At 43.1% G+C, this 18,565-nt stretch overlaps 1 protein-coding gene across 1 annotated transcript in view; it reads right to left on the bottom strand.

Moving 5' to 3' along the window:
• The window catches only part of HECW1 (HECT, C2 and WW domain containing E3 ubiquitin protein ligase 1), a 174,457-nt gene that overhangs the window by 4,933 nt on the left and 150,959 nt on the right, over positions 1–18,565 (bottom strand). Inside the window, exons 22-26 of the mRNA XM_086467608.1 lie at positions 12,834–12,932; positions 11,313–11,442; positions 6,189–6,335; positions 4,677–4,791; positions 3,223–3,421 (exon numbers count right to left, since the gene is read on the bottom strand). Of these exons, the coding sequence (XP_086323734.1) occupies positions 3,223–3,421; positions 4,677–4,791; positions 6,189–6,335; positions 11,313–11,442; positions 12,834–12,932 (690 nt within the window). The remainder of the gene's footprint in view (positions 1–3,222; positions 3,422–4,676; positions 4,792–6,188; positions 6,336–11,312; positions 11,443–12,833; positions 12,933–18,565) is intronic.

The raw sequence follows: 18,565 nt of genomic DNA, 5'->3' as shown, positions 1-18,565 counted from the left end.
GGATTAGAGCAGCATCTCTGAGCTGTTCAGTACTTTGACTTTCTAACATGTGTGGTCTCGAAGTAAATATAGATAACGTGTCTGGTACACGTGCACACTCCAGCAATAAACCACTGGTGTAATCTAACTCTCATTTTTCTGAGATGAACATATCACACTACCATTACACTGTTCATGTGGGGGAACTGGTACTGATGAACAAGTCCACCAATTTAGAATGCAATTACTGGATTCTCAGCCTTCCTGAAAAAGTCTTGCTTATCCTCAGTGCTTTCAAGAAGCATTCTAGGCATTATGTATTAGTGGCTATTCTTTGAAAAGTGTTGCATTTTAGAAATTTATACCATGCCTCTTTTCTGGGAGTGCCACGCTGCTGTTGCACGCGCAAAAGCACAGCTGGTTTAGGTATTATCACCTCTTTGCTCACTACATAAGCAAATGCCAGTTGCATGCTCCATTGCCAAGGTGTAAGGACAAGAAGTAAGGGAGAAATCGCCAAACTACTTCAGCCATCTGGAGGAGTGAGAGAATACAGAAAGAGCCCTGGACTCTCCTGACAGAGCTAAAGTTACCTCAATACTTGTAAAGCAGCTGAAAACCCAAAGGCCAGAGTAACCTGTCCCCAGTGACCCACCATCTACCTGGATGTCAGCAAAGCCAAATGCATCAGCACCGCATTTATTGGGTCAGGGCCTAAGAACTAAGGCCAGTAATTAAGAGGTGCAATCCATACCTAAGCACATAAACGGCTCAATCTGATGATTGCTAAGACACAAGAAAGCTGCTTTTTTTTTTTTTTGCTAGGACTTTGAAAACGTGGAGCAAGGGTAAGTCTCACTGTGAAACTGTAGGAATTGTTAGAGAGAGAAGGGAATTTGTTGTGGTTTATTTTAAACAGCTAAAGTCAGTTACACTCACATCACAGGGGCCAAAAGGCCTACAGGATATGACATATGAGGGTTTTTTTAGCCTTGAAATCTAAGTAAATACCTAAGTAAATCTAAATAAACATGAGCAATCCATAATCAGGCATTTTAAAAAAGTTTAAAATAATATTTATTTAGTTGCTTAACTAAGGATTTAGGAAGCCTCCAGGTTTAGCCTGTGTGTTTTATGTATTTCTTAACACTGTGTATACTTGGCAGCACCCCATAATTTTATAAAAATACAGGTAATAATTCACAGTGCTCAAGCTGTGTTTATTCCCCATGAGCAAGTGTTGTTTCTCTTTCCCCTGGCTCAAATGAATGCAAAGCTCTAAGACTTCTAAAAGGTGCTAACAACTTTCACCTGGAAAAGAGGCCTCTTTCAGGGAGAGCAACAAGTTCAGTGATCTGCAGACAAACATAAAGTCATTAATGTGAATATCTCGAGGCTAACTGAATCTAGGTCATAAGTAATGCCTAGGTTCACAAAGAAAGTTAAGCAGAGCAGAAAGAGGCCAATTACCTTTTCAGAACTTGATGGGTCAGCCCAGGGCACTTTCTGTGCACCCGCCAAGGTCCACCCTCCCCTCTGCCCCTTTCCATCCCAGAAGGATGCAAAGAGACCTCTACAGAAATGCTGCACAAGTCTGTGACTCTCAGTTGCTGCCTGTCTACAAGCAGGAATGCCCTTGGTCAGTGCTGAAACGCTTACGCAAAACCAGACTGTATGCGTGCTGCAAAAGGAGGATCTGGCCTATGCACAACAATCTGTAGCTCTCAGGCTTTCTTTCCACACTGCTGGCTGAAGCTCAGAAGGCATGAGCCATCTCACTGGCCTTACATGTTTTCATCTAGTTTTAAATCTCAGTGCCTACATCTAGCTTTCATGTAGGCCCTAGTTCTCCACACAGTCTCTGCAGAGTATTTATGGTCGATGGACATGAATCAGAATGTAGCAGGTGTGATTCAATTGAGCTATTTTAAAATAAAAATTAAGGTGAGATGAATTGTGCCTTAAAAACACTTTTTCCCTTTTCCTGGCTTTAGAGGGAGTCCACATAAGATGTCAGCTCTGAATGTCTGCTGATATAGTGTCCTAGTCCAGCTCCTGCATCTCCCTACTGCATAAACATAGGCTTGAGCAGGCTTGGATTAAGAGGATGACCATATTTGGACCTTCCCTCTCCAGAAGACCTTGGAGGTCTGCTCAAGTTCGTATCTTATAGTATGCTTCTGGGGCATGGATGGCAAGTAACCAGAAAACTGGACCAGACCCATTGTTAATTGATTGTCTGAATATATTTGCAAGGTCTGAGGGAAGAGATTTTTTGCTCTGTGCCATCAAGCAGCCTCCTTTAGAGCACAGCTGAAAGCAAATGATAAGAGCAAGACAAAAGCATCCTTTGTAGGGCAAATGTTATGTAAAAGGGTCACGCAGCTAAAGTATCTCAGAGGTGCCGAGATGCGGCCCCATCAAAAAAATGCTCTGTAATCTCAATGGGGCAGAGCCTCAGGCGACCATAAGGACCTCAAGAAAAGGTGACACACTTCAGTGAGGTGTGAGTGCCGGTCACCGATAAAGTGCTGGAGCAGAATTCAGAGCTGAATGTATCACTGGCTGTGCCATGGCACTCTTGGGTGGCCTTAGGCAAGTCAGACCACCCCTCTGTGCCCCAGTCCCTTTGTTCTGCAAAGGAAGATGACCCCTCTTCTGGGAAGCACTGTGAAATCTGTTGACTCTGTATGACATTATGGCTCATTTGCTCCTAGCTGAGCTAGACGTGACCAATCGGGTATTATCACCACATGCTCTGAAGTCCCTTCACTAAGCTTCTCTGTGACAAAAAAGTGGGACTATCAGAGCAAATGAAGGGATTACACTCAGGTCTCTGGCCAGAACTCAGGGACAGATTCTGGCTTTTATGGCTCTGTAAACTCACAAGTATTTTTACTAGTATTTTGGAAGTAAAGGGAACAGCATCAGCCAACAGGCTCCTGCTGGTCTGGATCTGTTCCAGAATCAAAATAAGATAACTGCGTTTGGACCTATGGAAATCTTCATCTTAACCATTTCCCATGATTCGAAGTAGTTTAGATTGAGCCTGCAAATCACAAAGTCAGCAAAAACCCCCACTTTTCTCTGAATGTAATTATAGAACAAAGTGATAATTGTTTCTTTGCTGTTTTAAGATGTCCTTACTGTATTCGTTATCTTTCACTGGCAGAGAGATGCAACAAAGTAGCAGGCTCACCTTTCTCACAGAATTTCTGCTTTCGTATCCTAGTTGGGACATACCTTGGGAGGGAGGTTATTTTCCCCCATTTCTCTATACAGAAGCGCCGTAGCCCATTGCTCCCTCGGAGAGCTGCGAAGCCTTCATATGGCACACTTGATGTTCCAGTGACAAATTGCAACAACCGGAGTCTCTGCTCATTGTTAAATCTCTCCACTGCTGCCCAGAACCACCGTATTACTATGTGTCCATCATGGTAACCTAAACCAAGAAGGCAAGAGAGAGAAATTAAAATCACCCCCTCCAAGTGGGAAGTGTAACATCAAAATATGTTCCCGCTAGCACGGGGTGGTAGATTTCCTACTGAAAACATCCTGACCTAACAATACATCTTGTTCTTGATGAGTAGTAGGTCCCAGCCCCCATCTTGTCCTGGTTGTGGATACTATAATATCACTAACTCATTTGAAACCCTGACACTCAAATACGTATTTGAGGAACATTGGCCTCTCACAGATCTCTTGGCAAGAACTGGGGTTAACTGCATGAGATATAAAAGATCAATTGTGATATGCCACACAGCACGAGTCCTAAAAACTTAACAATTTCTGGTTCCCAAATAAATTCTCTTTTGGATTGCAATAGTGTTGAACATATGGAGAAGAGTTTGCTGCCCCAACCCCTTCCCTGGCAAACGTCCCACCGGAGGGGCTCTGTGCCTTGGTTTGTGCTAGTGAAAGCCAGCATAAACCCAGGCTGAATCTGTTTCAATAGCCAAACAGAAAAAAGTAGGAGAATAACTTTGGGGACCAGCTGTGCTTGTGGTAAGCTGCGTATTTCAAGGTAATGCAAAGGCTGGGCAGTGACTAGCAAAGACTTAAACCTTGTATTTCAGGGGAGGATGTGTGAACCTCAGGGACTTTCCCTTTGTAGTGCAGAACTGGTGGATTTCACATTTATCCATCATCCAAGACAGCCTGGATAAATCATGCTCAGCGTTTAAAGTAAAACCAGGCCAAGGAGTAGAGGAGAAGGGAAAAAATCCAACTGTTGTCTAGGCTGAGGGGACAGTTAAGTGAGATCCGTATGTTGTTGAAGCGTAGCTGGGAACCATGAAATTCAGCTCTTGAATTCAGCTCTCTGATGAAGCCAAGAGGACTTGTGATACCGCTTTCAGTGAGGCCAGGAGTTAATTCACAGTCATCTGAGTAAGTACCTTTTAGATCTAATACTGCAAATCCTTTTCAAGTCTTTAATAGTCAAAACTCCTGTTGTCAGTAGGAATTGAGTGGGTAACATCTGGATAGAAGTAGCAGAAGGAATTTTAGTATTATTACATCTGCTGATCCAAACCTGATATCTTACTTATTTTATTTCATGAATTATTCTTCATAAAAACTTTTTGAACAAAATAGGGCATTTCCCTCAGGAAAGACAGAAGGAAATGATGGACCAGTCATTCATTTTTCACACTGAAAACAATCAAGATATTAATAAGCATCAGCAGGCAGTTTACCTCCACGATATTCCGTATTGTTACGCCAGTCATTGAGATCTATTTCTGCAGTGCCAGCTATAACCAGCTCCAGTTCTCTGGCATCAAAAACAGAGACCAGCCTGGAGTCTACAACCTAGAACAAAAAACACTTGTAAACACAGTTTCAGACTGGAAGTAAAGCAGATGCAATGTCTCATAAACCTATAGTCTGATGGCCAGCTCTTTATTCTGATGAAGTCTGCATGCTGATAGCTAACTTTCACTCCTCTGCTGATAAATGTGTTCTTCTTCAGAGAGTCTGCTGATGTTTTGAGCTGAAAACAACGACGACACGAGAGATTTGACCAGAATGAAACAATACAAGCGACAGGATATAATCTGTGCAGAACATTTTTCATTGTTACATTCATTCTGACAAGTGATTTTGATAGTCAAAGACTAGATTTGTAATATGGACAACTTATTTTATATTTTTTTCTCACTGGAATTTGATTACAGTTGTGTAGAATTGCCCTCAGGTCTTCATCCACTGAAGATGCAGCTGAGGTTCACTTTCATTATGTGAAACCAAAAGCTTTAACGGCCAGCAGTATTCACAGGCAGAAAAAGCTAGCGAACCATATGTGCGCTTTAGTAAGCCACATGGAGTCACTTCGCCAGCCCCTTTCTACAGGAAAGGGCTGACCAAGTCTATTCAGCTACAGAGCCACCCTCACTGGCTGCCACCCTCACTGGCTTCCACCCCGAGTAAATGTCAGTGCATGGCTGCTTGGAGCCATCAGTTTTCGGTATTATTCTGCAAGTCCATTATCTGCTGTTTCATTTTCCAGGGTTGCCATTTTTCCACTTAATTTCCCTCTGCGAGATAGCCCTCAACTTCTACTTACATTATGCAGCTGCCAGGGCAAGCTACATGTTTGACTATGACTAGTAAGAGGCAAGAATAGGTGACTATATGAGTTGGTGAGCCAAGCCACATGTTTTCATCCAGTCTTTGGCAGTTCTTGTAGCAGCTTTGCCAGAAGGATGCTCTCAGATCCAGGTCTTCAGCAAAGATAAACTAGCAAAATCCAGGGACAACAATGAAGCAGCGTCCATGAATATCAGCGAGACAATAGGCAACTGCATCCTAGGACCAACCTAGGATTGGAATGAGTCCCTAAAGAGCCAGTGTGTCACACCAGCTCCTCGCTGAAGCGTGCAACTCTTCACAACCTTCTTTTGTACCACAACAGGGCAAAACAAAATTTACAAATGCCTATTTCTCCTACTATGCCAATGGAAAGCAGTATCTTTCTTAACTCTTGATTGTTATGCTTTATCATATTCAGAACACACATTCCTTTCCTTTCTCCCTTAATGCTAAACATGCTATATCCAAAGCCCCTGTCTCTACAGACCCAGGCACTCCAAATTCCTTGCCACCTGTTTAGCTGTTTCCTGCCGTACCGATGAAGCAGAGTTTAACCATGGGGTCGTCTCATTCAGATGAGGAATGGAAGCCTCTGGGAGCATTGTTTTGTCACTTACTTCGTAGAAGCCACGGACCAGGGCCTCTGTCTGCTGAACCACTCCTCGTTCCACTCGCCACTTAACCATTCTCTCAATGTACTCTTTTTTGTTCTTTTCTGTCACTGCTGTATTTGCCCCTCCAGATTTCAACTCTCTCTCTGTCACCTACAGAACAAAGATAAACAGTGGTGTAGCAACATATGGATCACACTGCATTTCAAATTTAAGTTGTACTTGGAAAATGTGTAAGTGACAAATATAACAGCCATATTTCTAGTTCTGGTCTCCTGGGCTCTTGTCCATTTGCAGTAGAAACAAAAAGGACAATGAGGGACATCCCCTCAGCTCTAGCCCTAGCCTTATCCCCATCTGACCTTTAGGTCACTCCAAAGTATACAAGGAAAGATTGATTCGGAGACCACCATACGTAAGCCATGTAAAACGTGCCACTCTGGCCCATCTTTTCATTCTTCTCTGCTCCTTTCCCTCCCCAGGAGCTGCAGAGAGGGTGACAACCATAACAGCTTGCTACTGGCTGTAGGGAAACAACAGGGTGGAGAGACAGTCACAGTACTGGAACAGGCAGACTGTTTTACCAGCTGGAAGGGATATCTACTTGTCTCTGAGGCAACAACTGTTACCCTTTCCCAAGCACTAATAAAAGTGTTTACTCAGAGAATGCCAATAGCCAATAGCCAAAGAAATAATCACAAAATGAATACTCCCAATACCTAAACAAGGCCTGGACAGCACCCTGCACAGATGACAAATATAGTCGATGTGAGATTCAGAGTTTTGTATCAGCCATCCAAACCTGAAAAGTGTTTGTACTGTAAATAACTTTTTTTTTAACCAAGAGCTACAGTATTTCATTGCATTTTAATGGTTAATTTCATTGGCTTGGGTTACTAAGGCTTAAGATTGAGAAGGGATTTAAGGAATCAATCTAGATTCTACCCAGCAAGAACATACTCCTCCTCACACGTGACAGAAAATAATATTTATCTATCTTGCAATTATTTTCACATTCTATCTAGTGGATGTAAAAGGAAGAATGTTTTGCTCTTCAGTTTTCTGCTGCTGTAACAATGATGACTAGCACAGATAGTAAGAGAGCTGCATGAACACATATTCATTATTTGTATTATTTACATATTATGTATATTATTATCTATTTATTAGCCAAATAGACAGCACACAGCATATATAGTATTTAGATCACTTTGCTTGAGGGACCTTTTGTAACATTATGAATTAGGAAACACTGAATGAGTCATCTAATCTGTAGCTTTGTTGAGAAACAGCAAGAACAAGTAAGGTTGGATGTAATGAGTTTGGAATTCTTAGCTGGTTCAGGTTAAATTCCCAAATGTCAATCACTGCATCACCATTATAGAAGCAATGCTGCATCACCCAGAGGGCAAGACTCTGTCCCAGCTGCCATGCTGTATTCTTCAAGACTGTGTGGCATTAAGATACATCTGTCAAAACCAAAGACTAAACATTGTCTAGCTTTAAGCACAACCATAAGTCTAGATGTTCTAAATCTCCTGCAAGACCTCCCACAAACACGTAGACATGCTGGTGATTTCTTCAACTTCTCATTCTCCATATAATTTCAAATACAATTAGTTATCTAGAATTGGAGGCAGGCAATCAAGAGCCATGTGTCCCTATTTTTCCTTGTTCATAGGTCCAGTCCTGTTCAATATATTCATCAATGACCTGGATGAAGGGACAGCGTGCACCCTCAGCAAGTTTGCTGATCATACAAAACTGGGAGGAGTGGCTGACACACCAGAAGGCTGTGCTGCTGTTCAGAGAGACTGGACAGGCTGGAGAGCTGGGCGGAGAGGAACCTTATGAAGTTCAGTAAGGGTAAGTGTAGGGTCCTGCATCTGTGGAGGAATAACCAACCCCATGCACCAAGACAGTCTGGGGGCTGACCTGCTACAGAGCAACTCTGTAGAGAAGGACCTGGGAGTTATGGTAGACAACAAGTTGGCCATGAGCCAGCAATGTGCCCTTGTGGCCAAGAAGGCCAAGGGTATCCTGGGGTGCATTAAGAAAAGTGTGACCAGCAGGTCAAGGGTGCTTCTCCCCCCCTCTACTCTGCCCTGGTGAGGCCACATCTGGCGTGCTGTATCCAGTTCTGGACTGCCCAGTTCAAAGAGACAGGGAGCTACTGGAGAGGGTACAGCAAAGGGCTACAAAGATGATTAGGGGGCTGGAGCATCTCTCTTACAAAGAGAGGCTGAGGGACTTCGGGCTTTTTAGCCTAGAGAAGACTGAGGGGGGATCTTATCAATGGTTATAAATACATAAGGGGTGGGTGTCAGGAGGATTGGACCAGTCTTTTTTCAGTGGTGCCCAGTGACAGGACAAGAGGTAATGGGCAAAAACTTGAACATGAGGAGGAACTTCTATACTCTGAGGGTGGCAGAGCACTGGAACAGGCTGCCCAGGAAGGCTGTGGAGTCTCTGTCCCTGGAGACACTCAAAACTCGCCTGGATGCGATCCTGTGCGATCTGCTCTAGGTGAGCCTGCTCTGGCAGGGGGGTGGACTAGATGATCTCCAGAGGTCCCTTCCAACCCCTGCCATCCTGTGGTTCTGTGATTGAGGCATTAACCACAGCTGTGAGCTAGAATTCAGAATCAGGTTTCAGGGTAGCAAGAAGACATTTAAACCAACCTAGCCCATTTCTTTTACCTGACTGGAGCAACGGCCAGGGCTCAGAGACAGGCTGTATCCACATCTAGAGCTTGGAGACAGGCCTGGAAGAACACTTTCTACTGTGTAAAAGCATGAGAAAGTACTTAGGGTCACCAGCAACTGACACTTCTTTCTGTCCTACAAGTGAAATTCTCAAATAGGCATCCAGTCACCACCAGTAAAAATGTGTAATGCTTGGTTTGACATTGCCATCTTTGCTATTACACTAGTGCTCTAGGCTCCAGTATGCAAGAAGGCTAGAACTCCTCAGTGGTAAATTCTAATATGAAAGGTACCAAGACAGAAGGTTTAGCCTGAAAGGTGTAAAAGCTAAACACAAGTCAGAGATGAGACAAGAAAGTAGTGGTGACTGGTCCATAATAAACTCATTGCGGAAGCAGGACAAAAGGGCTGCAACCCATCTACCACACAGCTTCTCAAAGAGTCACTATTTCCTGTTTCCCATACCCAAGCTCTGAAATCCAGCTTCCCAAATATTAGCAGAGCTCCCACTGTGACCTACGCTTACACGTGTATCCAGCAAAGCAATGCTCAGATGGCATTTAAGTGGTCAGATACTCTTGGCACGCAAGAATTTCCAACTGGGATCCATCTGTGAGCATAAAATGCAACTGTGATTTTTTTGTTATTTTGCTGTCAGCACTTAGCAAATTTCAGAAGGGGGAAAATCTCACTTTCACTTAGTACTCTTGGATTCTGACAGTCATAATTCACAGTGAGAACCATTTTTTCCCCCATCACTAGATCTAGCAAGGTTAGTGTCTAGTACACATAAAATACAGTACTAGACAACATGTGAACAGGCATCAAAATCCAGCTTTTAGAGTTCTTTTGCTTTTATATCACAGTACCTACAACCGACTGTGATTTTTTTCTATTTTCTTTGGAGCCATCACTTATCTTCCACAACAGTTTCCTTGTAATTGTCTAGCTCTTTTCTTTGGGGAGAGCATAACAACAAATTAGCATGCCAAATGTTACCTACAGATGCATCAGGACAATTTAGGCTGAGATTCTTACTGAACTTTGTAGTCTCCCAATGTAAATACAAACTTGTCTCAACCGTCTTTGTAAATATGTCTGTATGTTTCTGTCTGTCTTTGTGTATTAGTCTCATATAGCCATACCTTCCAGGGAAACCACTGTCCTGTCAGCTGAATGTCATTCAAGCTCTCAGCTCAAAGCCCATGAAAAACCCCTGCATTTAAGTCTGTGGAAAAACAGTGCTACTGTTCCTACAGAGGCTTCTTACTTCAGTTCTTCTGCCCCATCCTTTTAATTTCATCCACTCTTGACTCTGCTCATCTTTTGTGTCCTTGTACTGTAAGCAGACTAAAGTCAGTTCTGAAAATACCCCCTGAAGCCTTACTTGCTTTCTGTTACTTTCAAGCTTATAGCAGCCCTTTTACGCTCAGGACCAGAATTCCTCCCCTCAGAAGCTAGCCTAACTCTGCCCTAGCTTGCAGAGCTACCCTAGCTCTGTGCAAACTCCTCCTGCTGGCTTTATTTTCAAGGGTTAAGAGCCACTCCCTGTATATTCCACCTGATCTCTCCACTCCCTTTGACACTGTGTGTCAGGTTAACTTCCCTCCCTTGAGCTTCTGCAGTACTTGGTCAGCTTGGTTCTTCAGCCTCTCTAGTTTTCAGTATCTCCTTGGAGGTCCTTCATCGTGGTCTGAATATTGCTTTGGGTCCCTTCAAGGCTTTCCAGAGATGGTTACAATCTCACATGGGTTACAACAGCAAAGAGCACCAAGGCTTCAGTCCAAGCCAAGGAATCCCATGGGAGACACTTGTTCTGGTTGCCAGTCTGCACTTAAGCCAGGGCTGCACCCCATATAAGGCTCTAGTTATCCCGATCAGCTAGGTTAAAGAGAATTGTCTGACTAAGGTAGAGTTGAGTGGTAAAAAGCATAACACATGGATATACATACCAAGTTGTTGAGTAGGTGCAAAGTTAAGTAAAAGACACAGAATCTAACAGGGAGATAGCAGACAAAATAATGGTGAGAGTTGCCAGGTCTTACACCACCTGCCAAGTATTTTTCTTCCTTGCTAACCCCTCATCCTTTCAGTCACATCAGCTTTAAGTTACGTTGCTTGCATTCACCGAATGCCACATCTGTGTGAACTACACCCTGGAGAGAAGAGCTGTCTTCCACTCTGCAGAATTCCTCATGCTCATCAATGTGTGGCTCAATAGGCCTGTAGGGGGGCTGGTATTTTATATTCTACACTCTAAGAATAAACATCTGCACGATAACAGGTGGCTTGAAAGAAACAGAAGGTAAGAGAAGAAAATGTTATTGAAAGGCTAAAGGATCTGTTCTGACAGAAAGATTTTGATCACGCTCAGCTTTGTCAGCTTCAAATTTGCTTTTCAGATGTTTTGCATAGCTGTGCTCACCTGTCCAAACACCTCCTCGTTCACAGTGAAGGTGAGATCCAGGATATCTGTGATGTTATTGTCCTTCATCCACTGCAAGCTCTGATGGAACTCTTCATCCAGGTACTCTAAGTCACTTAAATCACATGGCCTGATTGTGAGGCAAGAATAAAGATGCAGCTGAATATATGACCCCGTGACTATTGGCAGGATGACTTTCTACTACGAATGTGAAAAAATTTATGCCGAAGATCCAACATCAAGCTGCTGTTCTTTTGGTTTTGTTAACATCAAAGCCTGTTACACAGACCCTCTTAAAGCAGTTCTGCAACTGTCTGCTCTGCATGGCTGGGCTCAAGGCCAAGTCTGTTGAATGCCTGTGCTATTTGCTGTCGGCAGGCACCCCTGGGGCTTCATTTTATATGGATCTTCAGGATGCCCCGCACTTCAGAGCACATGCTTACCTTCAGCCCGGATGGGCCCCACCATGTTGCGCCTGGCTGCTTCCATGTATCTGTCATCCTTGAGGTGAGCACGCAAGACTGACAGAAGGCAAACCAGGCAGCCTAAACTTCTGCTAATAAGGAAAGGGCAGGTGGATGTTATAAGCAGTCTGGTTTCAAATTCCCTAAAGTGGCAATAGGGATGTAGGGAGCACTCTAGGCTTCAGGCTATTCCAGACTAGCTCAGATACGATATAGATCTGAGTGTCTGGACCCCAGCAATACTCATTGTTTAAAAAAAAACCCCAAAAACATGTTAAAGAACTCAAAAGACTGTTAAGACATATATATTTGCTGATATGGAATAATCTTAATTGATAAACTGTTTCAGCTAAGCTTCATTCTGCTCTTTGTCATTAAATTGCAGTCTTGCCTTACTACTTATGGCTTTTCTTATTGCTGCAAATTTTATGTACCTTGTCTTACTGTAGTCTATTAATTAAAGAGAGACAGATTGTCAATTAATGCTAACCTTATAAACTTGACATTGAAAGTAATGTATTACTGGTAGCTTCTGCTTACTAATATAAAAGACAGTAGAAGAACACCAAGAAACATTCACTGTTTATATCTACATTAGTATTCTTAATTAACCTGAATTCTGTTTTAGAATGAAAATCTACTCCACCAGGCATGAGAAATTATGTATTTTTCTTAATATGACCTCCCTCCTTTTTTGTTGCTATTGTTTTGGTTTGTCCATCAAAGATGCTTTTCAGTCTTTCACATAGTTGAAGTTTGATAACTTTTCATCAGTGGTAAACTCTGACATTATGGGTCAGTACTTTCAAATATGTGTTCCTAAATGTCAGACTTATTTTATCAACATAGTCTGTATTTATGAAAGGTAAGTTCTTGGAGAAAGTAAAGAAAAATTAAAACACATTTGTTTTCTATCACAGAGCAACCAACCAACAGCGGAAAGAACTTGAATGTCGGAGCACTTGAAGCAACTCCACGAGAGTCAGTCTCTCTGTAGGACTCCCTGCAGGATCACTGTTCCTGCATGGTTTCTCCCTGGTTGCATGCTTATACTTACAGCCTTAGTAGGGCTTTGTAGAACGGCCTTGTGAAGAAAGCATCGAGAAGGTACTGATGAATGAGAGCAAGGCCAAGAATACGACCACTGAACCTGAACCTGGGATATAAAAACGCAGAGTAAATGAAGTGTAACTCAAGACGTTCGGCATAGAAACGCACACAGGTAGCAACTGTTTTTTGTTCCTGACTTAGTTTCTTACATTTATTTGTTTGTCTCTTTTTTTTTTCTGAGCAGATACCTAACATCACCCCTTGCACCTCTGAACAATAATGGACCTCTTCTTGATCCATCTCCTACAGCACCCCCACGTGCAGCTGGCATGTTATATGCACTCCTGTGCCAAACCAACAGAAGCTCTGAAGGCTCGTCTTCTGTGATCTTTAGTTGAGTGTTCTGATACAGACTGACTCCATCAAATGCAGAATTTAGCCAGTGAAATACTGTAATGCTCCATCTCAGCAGAAAACATACTATCAAAACAGCTGCAAAGGATATTTGGCAAATCAGTACATCCAGTTTCTCAACTGGTTACAACCCTTTCCAAGGTGGGGCTTTAAAGTACTTTAAAAGGGTAATGAGCTGACTTTATAGGTGGAAACTAAAGTTAGAGTAAGTTAACCATTGCGACTAAGGACAGATATTAAAACCAGTATCTAAAGCTCATGCAAGCTGTCCCCAGACCACTTTCTTAATGGTGATGTTCAGCTGTCTTCAGTATTTACACTCTTGTGTTTCTGTTTTCTAAAAACAACCACTGCTAGTCCCACTCCAAGTACACTCAATAGTGCCCTGCTCCTGCCCTGCAATCTGTGACTTGTGATAAGCTGTTAATTTTTTTTTTTCTATGATTTCTTCTATGACTTATTACTCTTCCACCAAATCTGGTTTTTAAATCAGTAATCTCAGACAGAAAAATACTGGTGTGAGTCCAGGTGAGTTTGTTTTTTGTAAAAACAACCCCCATCACCCATCCAAAATTTCCTTATTCGTAAAAAAGGAAAAGAAAGAAAGCCAATATCCCAAATGTGACTGCTCCAAGCCTGAGCTGACTGACACCATAGTAAAGTTTTATCACACAAAAGATGAGAAACAGATCAAAAAGCCAAGATATCATTCCTTCCACTACAGGAACCAAGGCAAAACCCCTCCTACATATGAATGAAACATGAGCCTCATTGTAATAAAACCAACGCTGAATATCCTTTCAGTCAACTTTGTGCTCATGGGACAGAACAAGTAGTGCTTAGTATGTTAAATGGGGTACAAAACAGCACACTGTGGGCCCAATTAGCATCCACAACGCCACAGGTGCTGCCTCTGGGTCCCCTGCATCCCCGCAAGGTGCTTATGATCTGCAGCTGACTGTAACAGAAGGGTGATTATATTGCCCCTTACAGCTGTTTCCACAGCAGCAACAAAACGAAGCTGTTTGGACCTGCTTCACTTCATGTGTGCTCTGCTGCAACATTTCCAGCAAAAAGCAATGAAAAGAAGGGGAGCTGACACAATGAAAGCACAGTGGAAGCCAGACAGCTCAAATCCCAGAAATGCTGAGCCTGTAATCTATCAGTTTTACAGCACCTTCAGGATCTATAATCAAGTCCATTTGTCCTAAATAATGCATGTCGGCTTTTTGGTTTTGTTCTTCATCACCCTCATTCCTCCCTGTACATTTTGAAAGCAAACACTGAATGAAAACACTATGAGCACTGGGTGTTCCTCATCACGATGCCCACCCCATAGCAGGAGCCATGTGGAATAAAGTAAAGGCAAAAGTCTACTGCCAAGAAAAGTCTCACAGATTTGTAAACACTGTTTCTGGTAAGAAATTGCTTGAATATGTAAACAGCAGTGGTTTTCTCTTCGCTGCTTGTATCACTTCTGTACCTCTACATGGCTTTGAGGGCATTCATGCAGAGCTGACATGAAAGGGTAGCGCACCTATATTGAGGTGTTTACAGTCGCAGGCGCATATTATGGTAGCCGCCAACAGCGGCTTTGATTTGCATCAGTGCCTTATGGTATGAAACCATCCAAAGGCCATGGGCAGTGTTTCTGTGTGAAAAGGACTAAGTCTGGTGGGTCAGCCCAAGCAAATGTGGGCAGAGCAACTCTAGGATATGTGGTCCATCGGTCTGGCCTCATACTTGCAGCCCTCTGGGACACACCAGGGCTCACTCAAGATGAGGGTCTGACCACGGTTCCACAGTCCCAGCCTTTGCAATGGTACTGTGTAGGAAAACAAGTCCAGTACTAACTGCTCTGGGTAAGGGAGATGAAATAATTAACAAGATGTTGCCACTTCTGGTGCCCATCAATACAACGGATCAAAAAGCCTTGTTGCAGACTGTACTTCTTGGCAGCTCCATATCACCCAGCAGACACAGCGCTTTGTGACCAAAGCACGTCGGTTTTCCAGCCCACAGACTCTTCCTCCCTGCACGCAGCTTTGCTATCTCTGCAGAGACTGACTCTACCTGACTCTCTGAAAAGTGGTGTAAGAGAAGGTCCTCTGGCCCCTTGCCCATTCTGGACAGGGCCTGGGACAACAGGTGACACTGCTGTGGTCCAGTAGTGTACTGAGAAACATGGACCATGAAAAGTCAACAGACAGAAAGGAGGCGTTTGCTACCGTCCTCGGTGGACAACTATACAGTCGATCTGCATGTGTCTGTACAGTCCAGTGAGTTGCCACCATGATCAGCCAAGCATAACAATCCCACTTACAATATATCAACAAAAAAGCAACAAGAAACAAATTGCCACCTAAACCAAAACCAGACTTTTTTGTTTATTTCTTCCTGAAGGATTTAGAGTATGGGTGAGATTCAGAGGTGGGCGAGGCAGTCCCTTCAGAAAAAACAAGTTTTCTTGACAGAATAAGCAGCACAAAGGTAAATCCTGGCTGGAGGGCACATACCTTTCCTAAACCTGACTTACATTTATCTTTCCAAGGAAGTGTAAAATGCTTGTTTGACTTCTCTTTAGCAGGAAAGATAGCTTGGGAGACATAGGGAATGCGAGGTCTTACTCTGGCCCTTTCTTTCAACATCCTTCCCTTTTGGAGTCAATGATTGAGTCTGAGTAATAGGCTCTGGCAGAGGGGGGAAAGCGGGAGGGAGTTAATGAGCAGGAAATGGTGGAATGAGAGACAGAATTAATGAGCAGGAGAACTGCTCTGGTTAGCCTCCCTATTGACACCCTTCACCCACTCAAAAAGGACATTGTGTGCACCTGCTTTCTGGCTTTTAATAACACTACTCTTTGACCCATTTGCAGAAGTTTCCACACTACCCAGCTAACCCCCTTTCCTTCTGGAGACTGCAGGTGCCCCTGAAACAGCCTGTTTTCACAACAGCCCGTTGCAAAATAACAGGCTCCTTCTCCTCAGTGGGACTCTCTGCATACTTACTGCATGTCTGTCGATACAGGGAGAGACAAATCCATATGCTGTAGCTCCGACTAAGCAATAAATTTTCCTCCAATTGCAGGTGAGTCACAGGAAATTTAATTTACTCTGGTTCCTATCATATAGCAGCAGAGTAAGGCAAGACTCATAATGACCCTTTGTTACAGGGCGCTCTCAACTGGTTGAGCAAATGCAGCTCTGCTTTATATGACAGTCCTTCCTTGGATTCAGATGGAGAACGATGTGCCTGGTCAAAATTGTAATCTATGTGTATGGGGGAAGAACGTTTTTTATCATTCTATAGGGGATGTGTTGATAATGATGTCTTGTGGGCTAAATTTGCTATCGTATGAGAAACTTTAAATCGTAAATGGAGAAAGCACCTGATAGGATTAAGACTGAAAGTCTTGCAAACCTTATCTCACTCAAACACATCAGCTGGGTTTAAGCGTGTCTTTCTTGACGCAGTGGGTTATGAAAAAAATATTCAAAGGACGACTCATGAGAGATGACTATAATAAGGTTCCCATCAAATTTGAAAACGTAATTTTCCTTTCACAAGACTACTGAAAGCTTGCTTTCATCTGTAAGACAAATTTGCACATTCAGTTGCACCAATTTTAAAGCTTTGACTGTTTAATGGTGCAGATGAACTTCTGGCCACCTGAAAGACAAGCTGAACAAATGAGGCTGCACACTGTGGTACAGGATTTCTGCCCTTGGCAGCTCTTCCAAGGGAGAATGATACTTGGCAGGTGGATGCAGCTGGAGAGCCTATTAGTCCTTCCACAATGAGAGAGATTGGACCTAATCTCAACCATTATTAGATACCAGAGAATTTAAAGAGGGCCCCAGTCATGGGAGAGGCTTCACTCTGAATATGCATCTTATTAGACAGCAGAGAATTCAGTCATGAAACCCAAATTTATAGGAAACCAGGCATCGTGGGTTCTAGAGGCGGTCGTACAGCTTGTTTTAAAGGACAGTTAAAACCTCTTGTTTTGAAGATACTCACCAGCATCCTGAAGGCCAGAAATTACTGATTGAGGAACTAAATATTCATTCTTATAGCCTAAAAGACTGATTTGCAGTCTGGTGATTTGGGGGGGTGGGTGGGACGACAACATGCAGAGGAAAACATACTCATTCATGATTTCTGAATTTTGGTGGAATCACTGGCACTAGCACTTTTTAAACAAAGACAATTTCTTTTTTTTTTTTAAAATGCAAGAAAGTTCTAAGACTGCGTATTTTGAAAAAAAAGCTGACCAGATGGTTAGAGCAACTCTGCCTGGCCTCATACACTAAGAATTTTAAGCAAAACTGGCAGCGTGTCAGGCACGCACACCAGAGGTGCGTGGCTAGAAGCTAGCAGCACACATCCTTGTGGCGGCTCAGTGCAGGACATGACCCCCGTGTCCTGTAATGAGCTACACCTATGGAGCAATAACCTAGCAGCAGATCAGATCATCCTTACAAAACCTTGGCAGAGGATCAAATCCACACCTCTATCAGCCTTCATTACCAAATGCCTTTCTTGAGTTTGGTGTGCATATTTAACCCCTACTCACATCAATGACAGAATGTCTGATTGGACTAATGTGATGACGCGAAGGGATCTATTGTCAGGAAGGTTAGCCATGCAGGCTGGGATAGCCAGCGCCAGTCTGTTTATCTGACTTGCATCTGCAAACTCTGCAGCCCGCCTCTTTGCCACCATGTCATTTCGTGGTGCCGCAAATTTGCTCTGCGTATCTGCAGGCTCAGAGGTGGACGCTGTGGCATTCCAGCACGATGCCTCTTCAGTTCAGGAATCTGACGAGCTCATGTGTCATTAATATGAAAGGAATGGCTCTCACAAAGGCCAGGAGACAAAAGTCCACAAAGTCTCAGCACATTAAAGAGAAAGGGTAAAATAATTCCTATATTAGTCCTGGCGGAGAATTCCAATATAATGAGTAACAAGATTATTGTTGGCTCCTTTTCTTATATCCATCTCTAGTATGAGGAATTCTTAGAGTGACAAAGACACAATACATTACCTATACATGGCATCTTCCAACGTTCCACTGAGGACTTATGCCACCTCTTCTGATATCTAACACCACTGGCATCTCACCCGAGAACTTATTCTGGATCCACGCACACTTCTGCTGGAGGAATGGTAATGGCCCACCACCAAGTACTGTGGTGGTTTTCTTTTTAACCTCCTTTCAGTTATGTTCTAAATACTGAAATGTGTCTTATCTCATATATGGCCAAAATTCATTCCAGGTTTTCAGACAGTTACTGAGTTTTTATGGGGAATCTCCATACTTCT

This window comes from Leptosomus discolor, chromosome 7 (genome assembly GCF_034619465.1).
Source record: "Leptosomus discolor isolate bLepDis1 chromosome 7, bLepDis1.hap2, whole genome shotgun sequence".
NCBI classification, from domain to species: Eukaryota; Metazoa; Chordata; class Aves; order Leptosomiformes; family Leptosomidae; genus Leptosomus; species Leptosomus discolor.
This window is presented reverse-complemented; position numbering and strand designations above follow the sequence as displayed.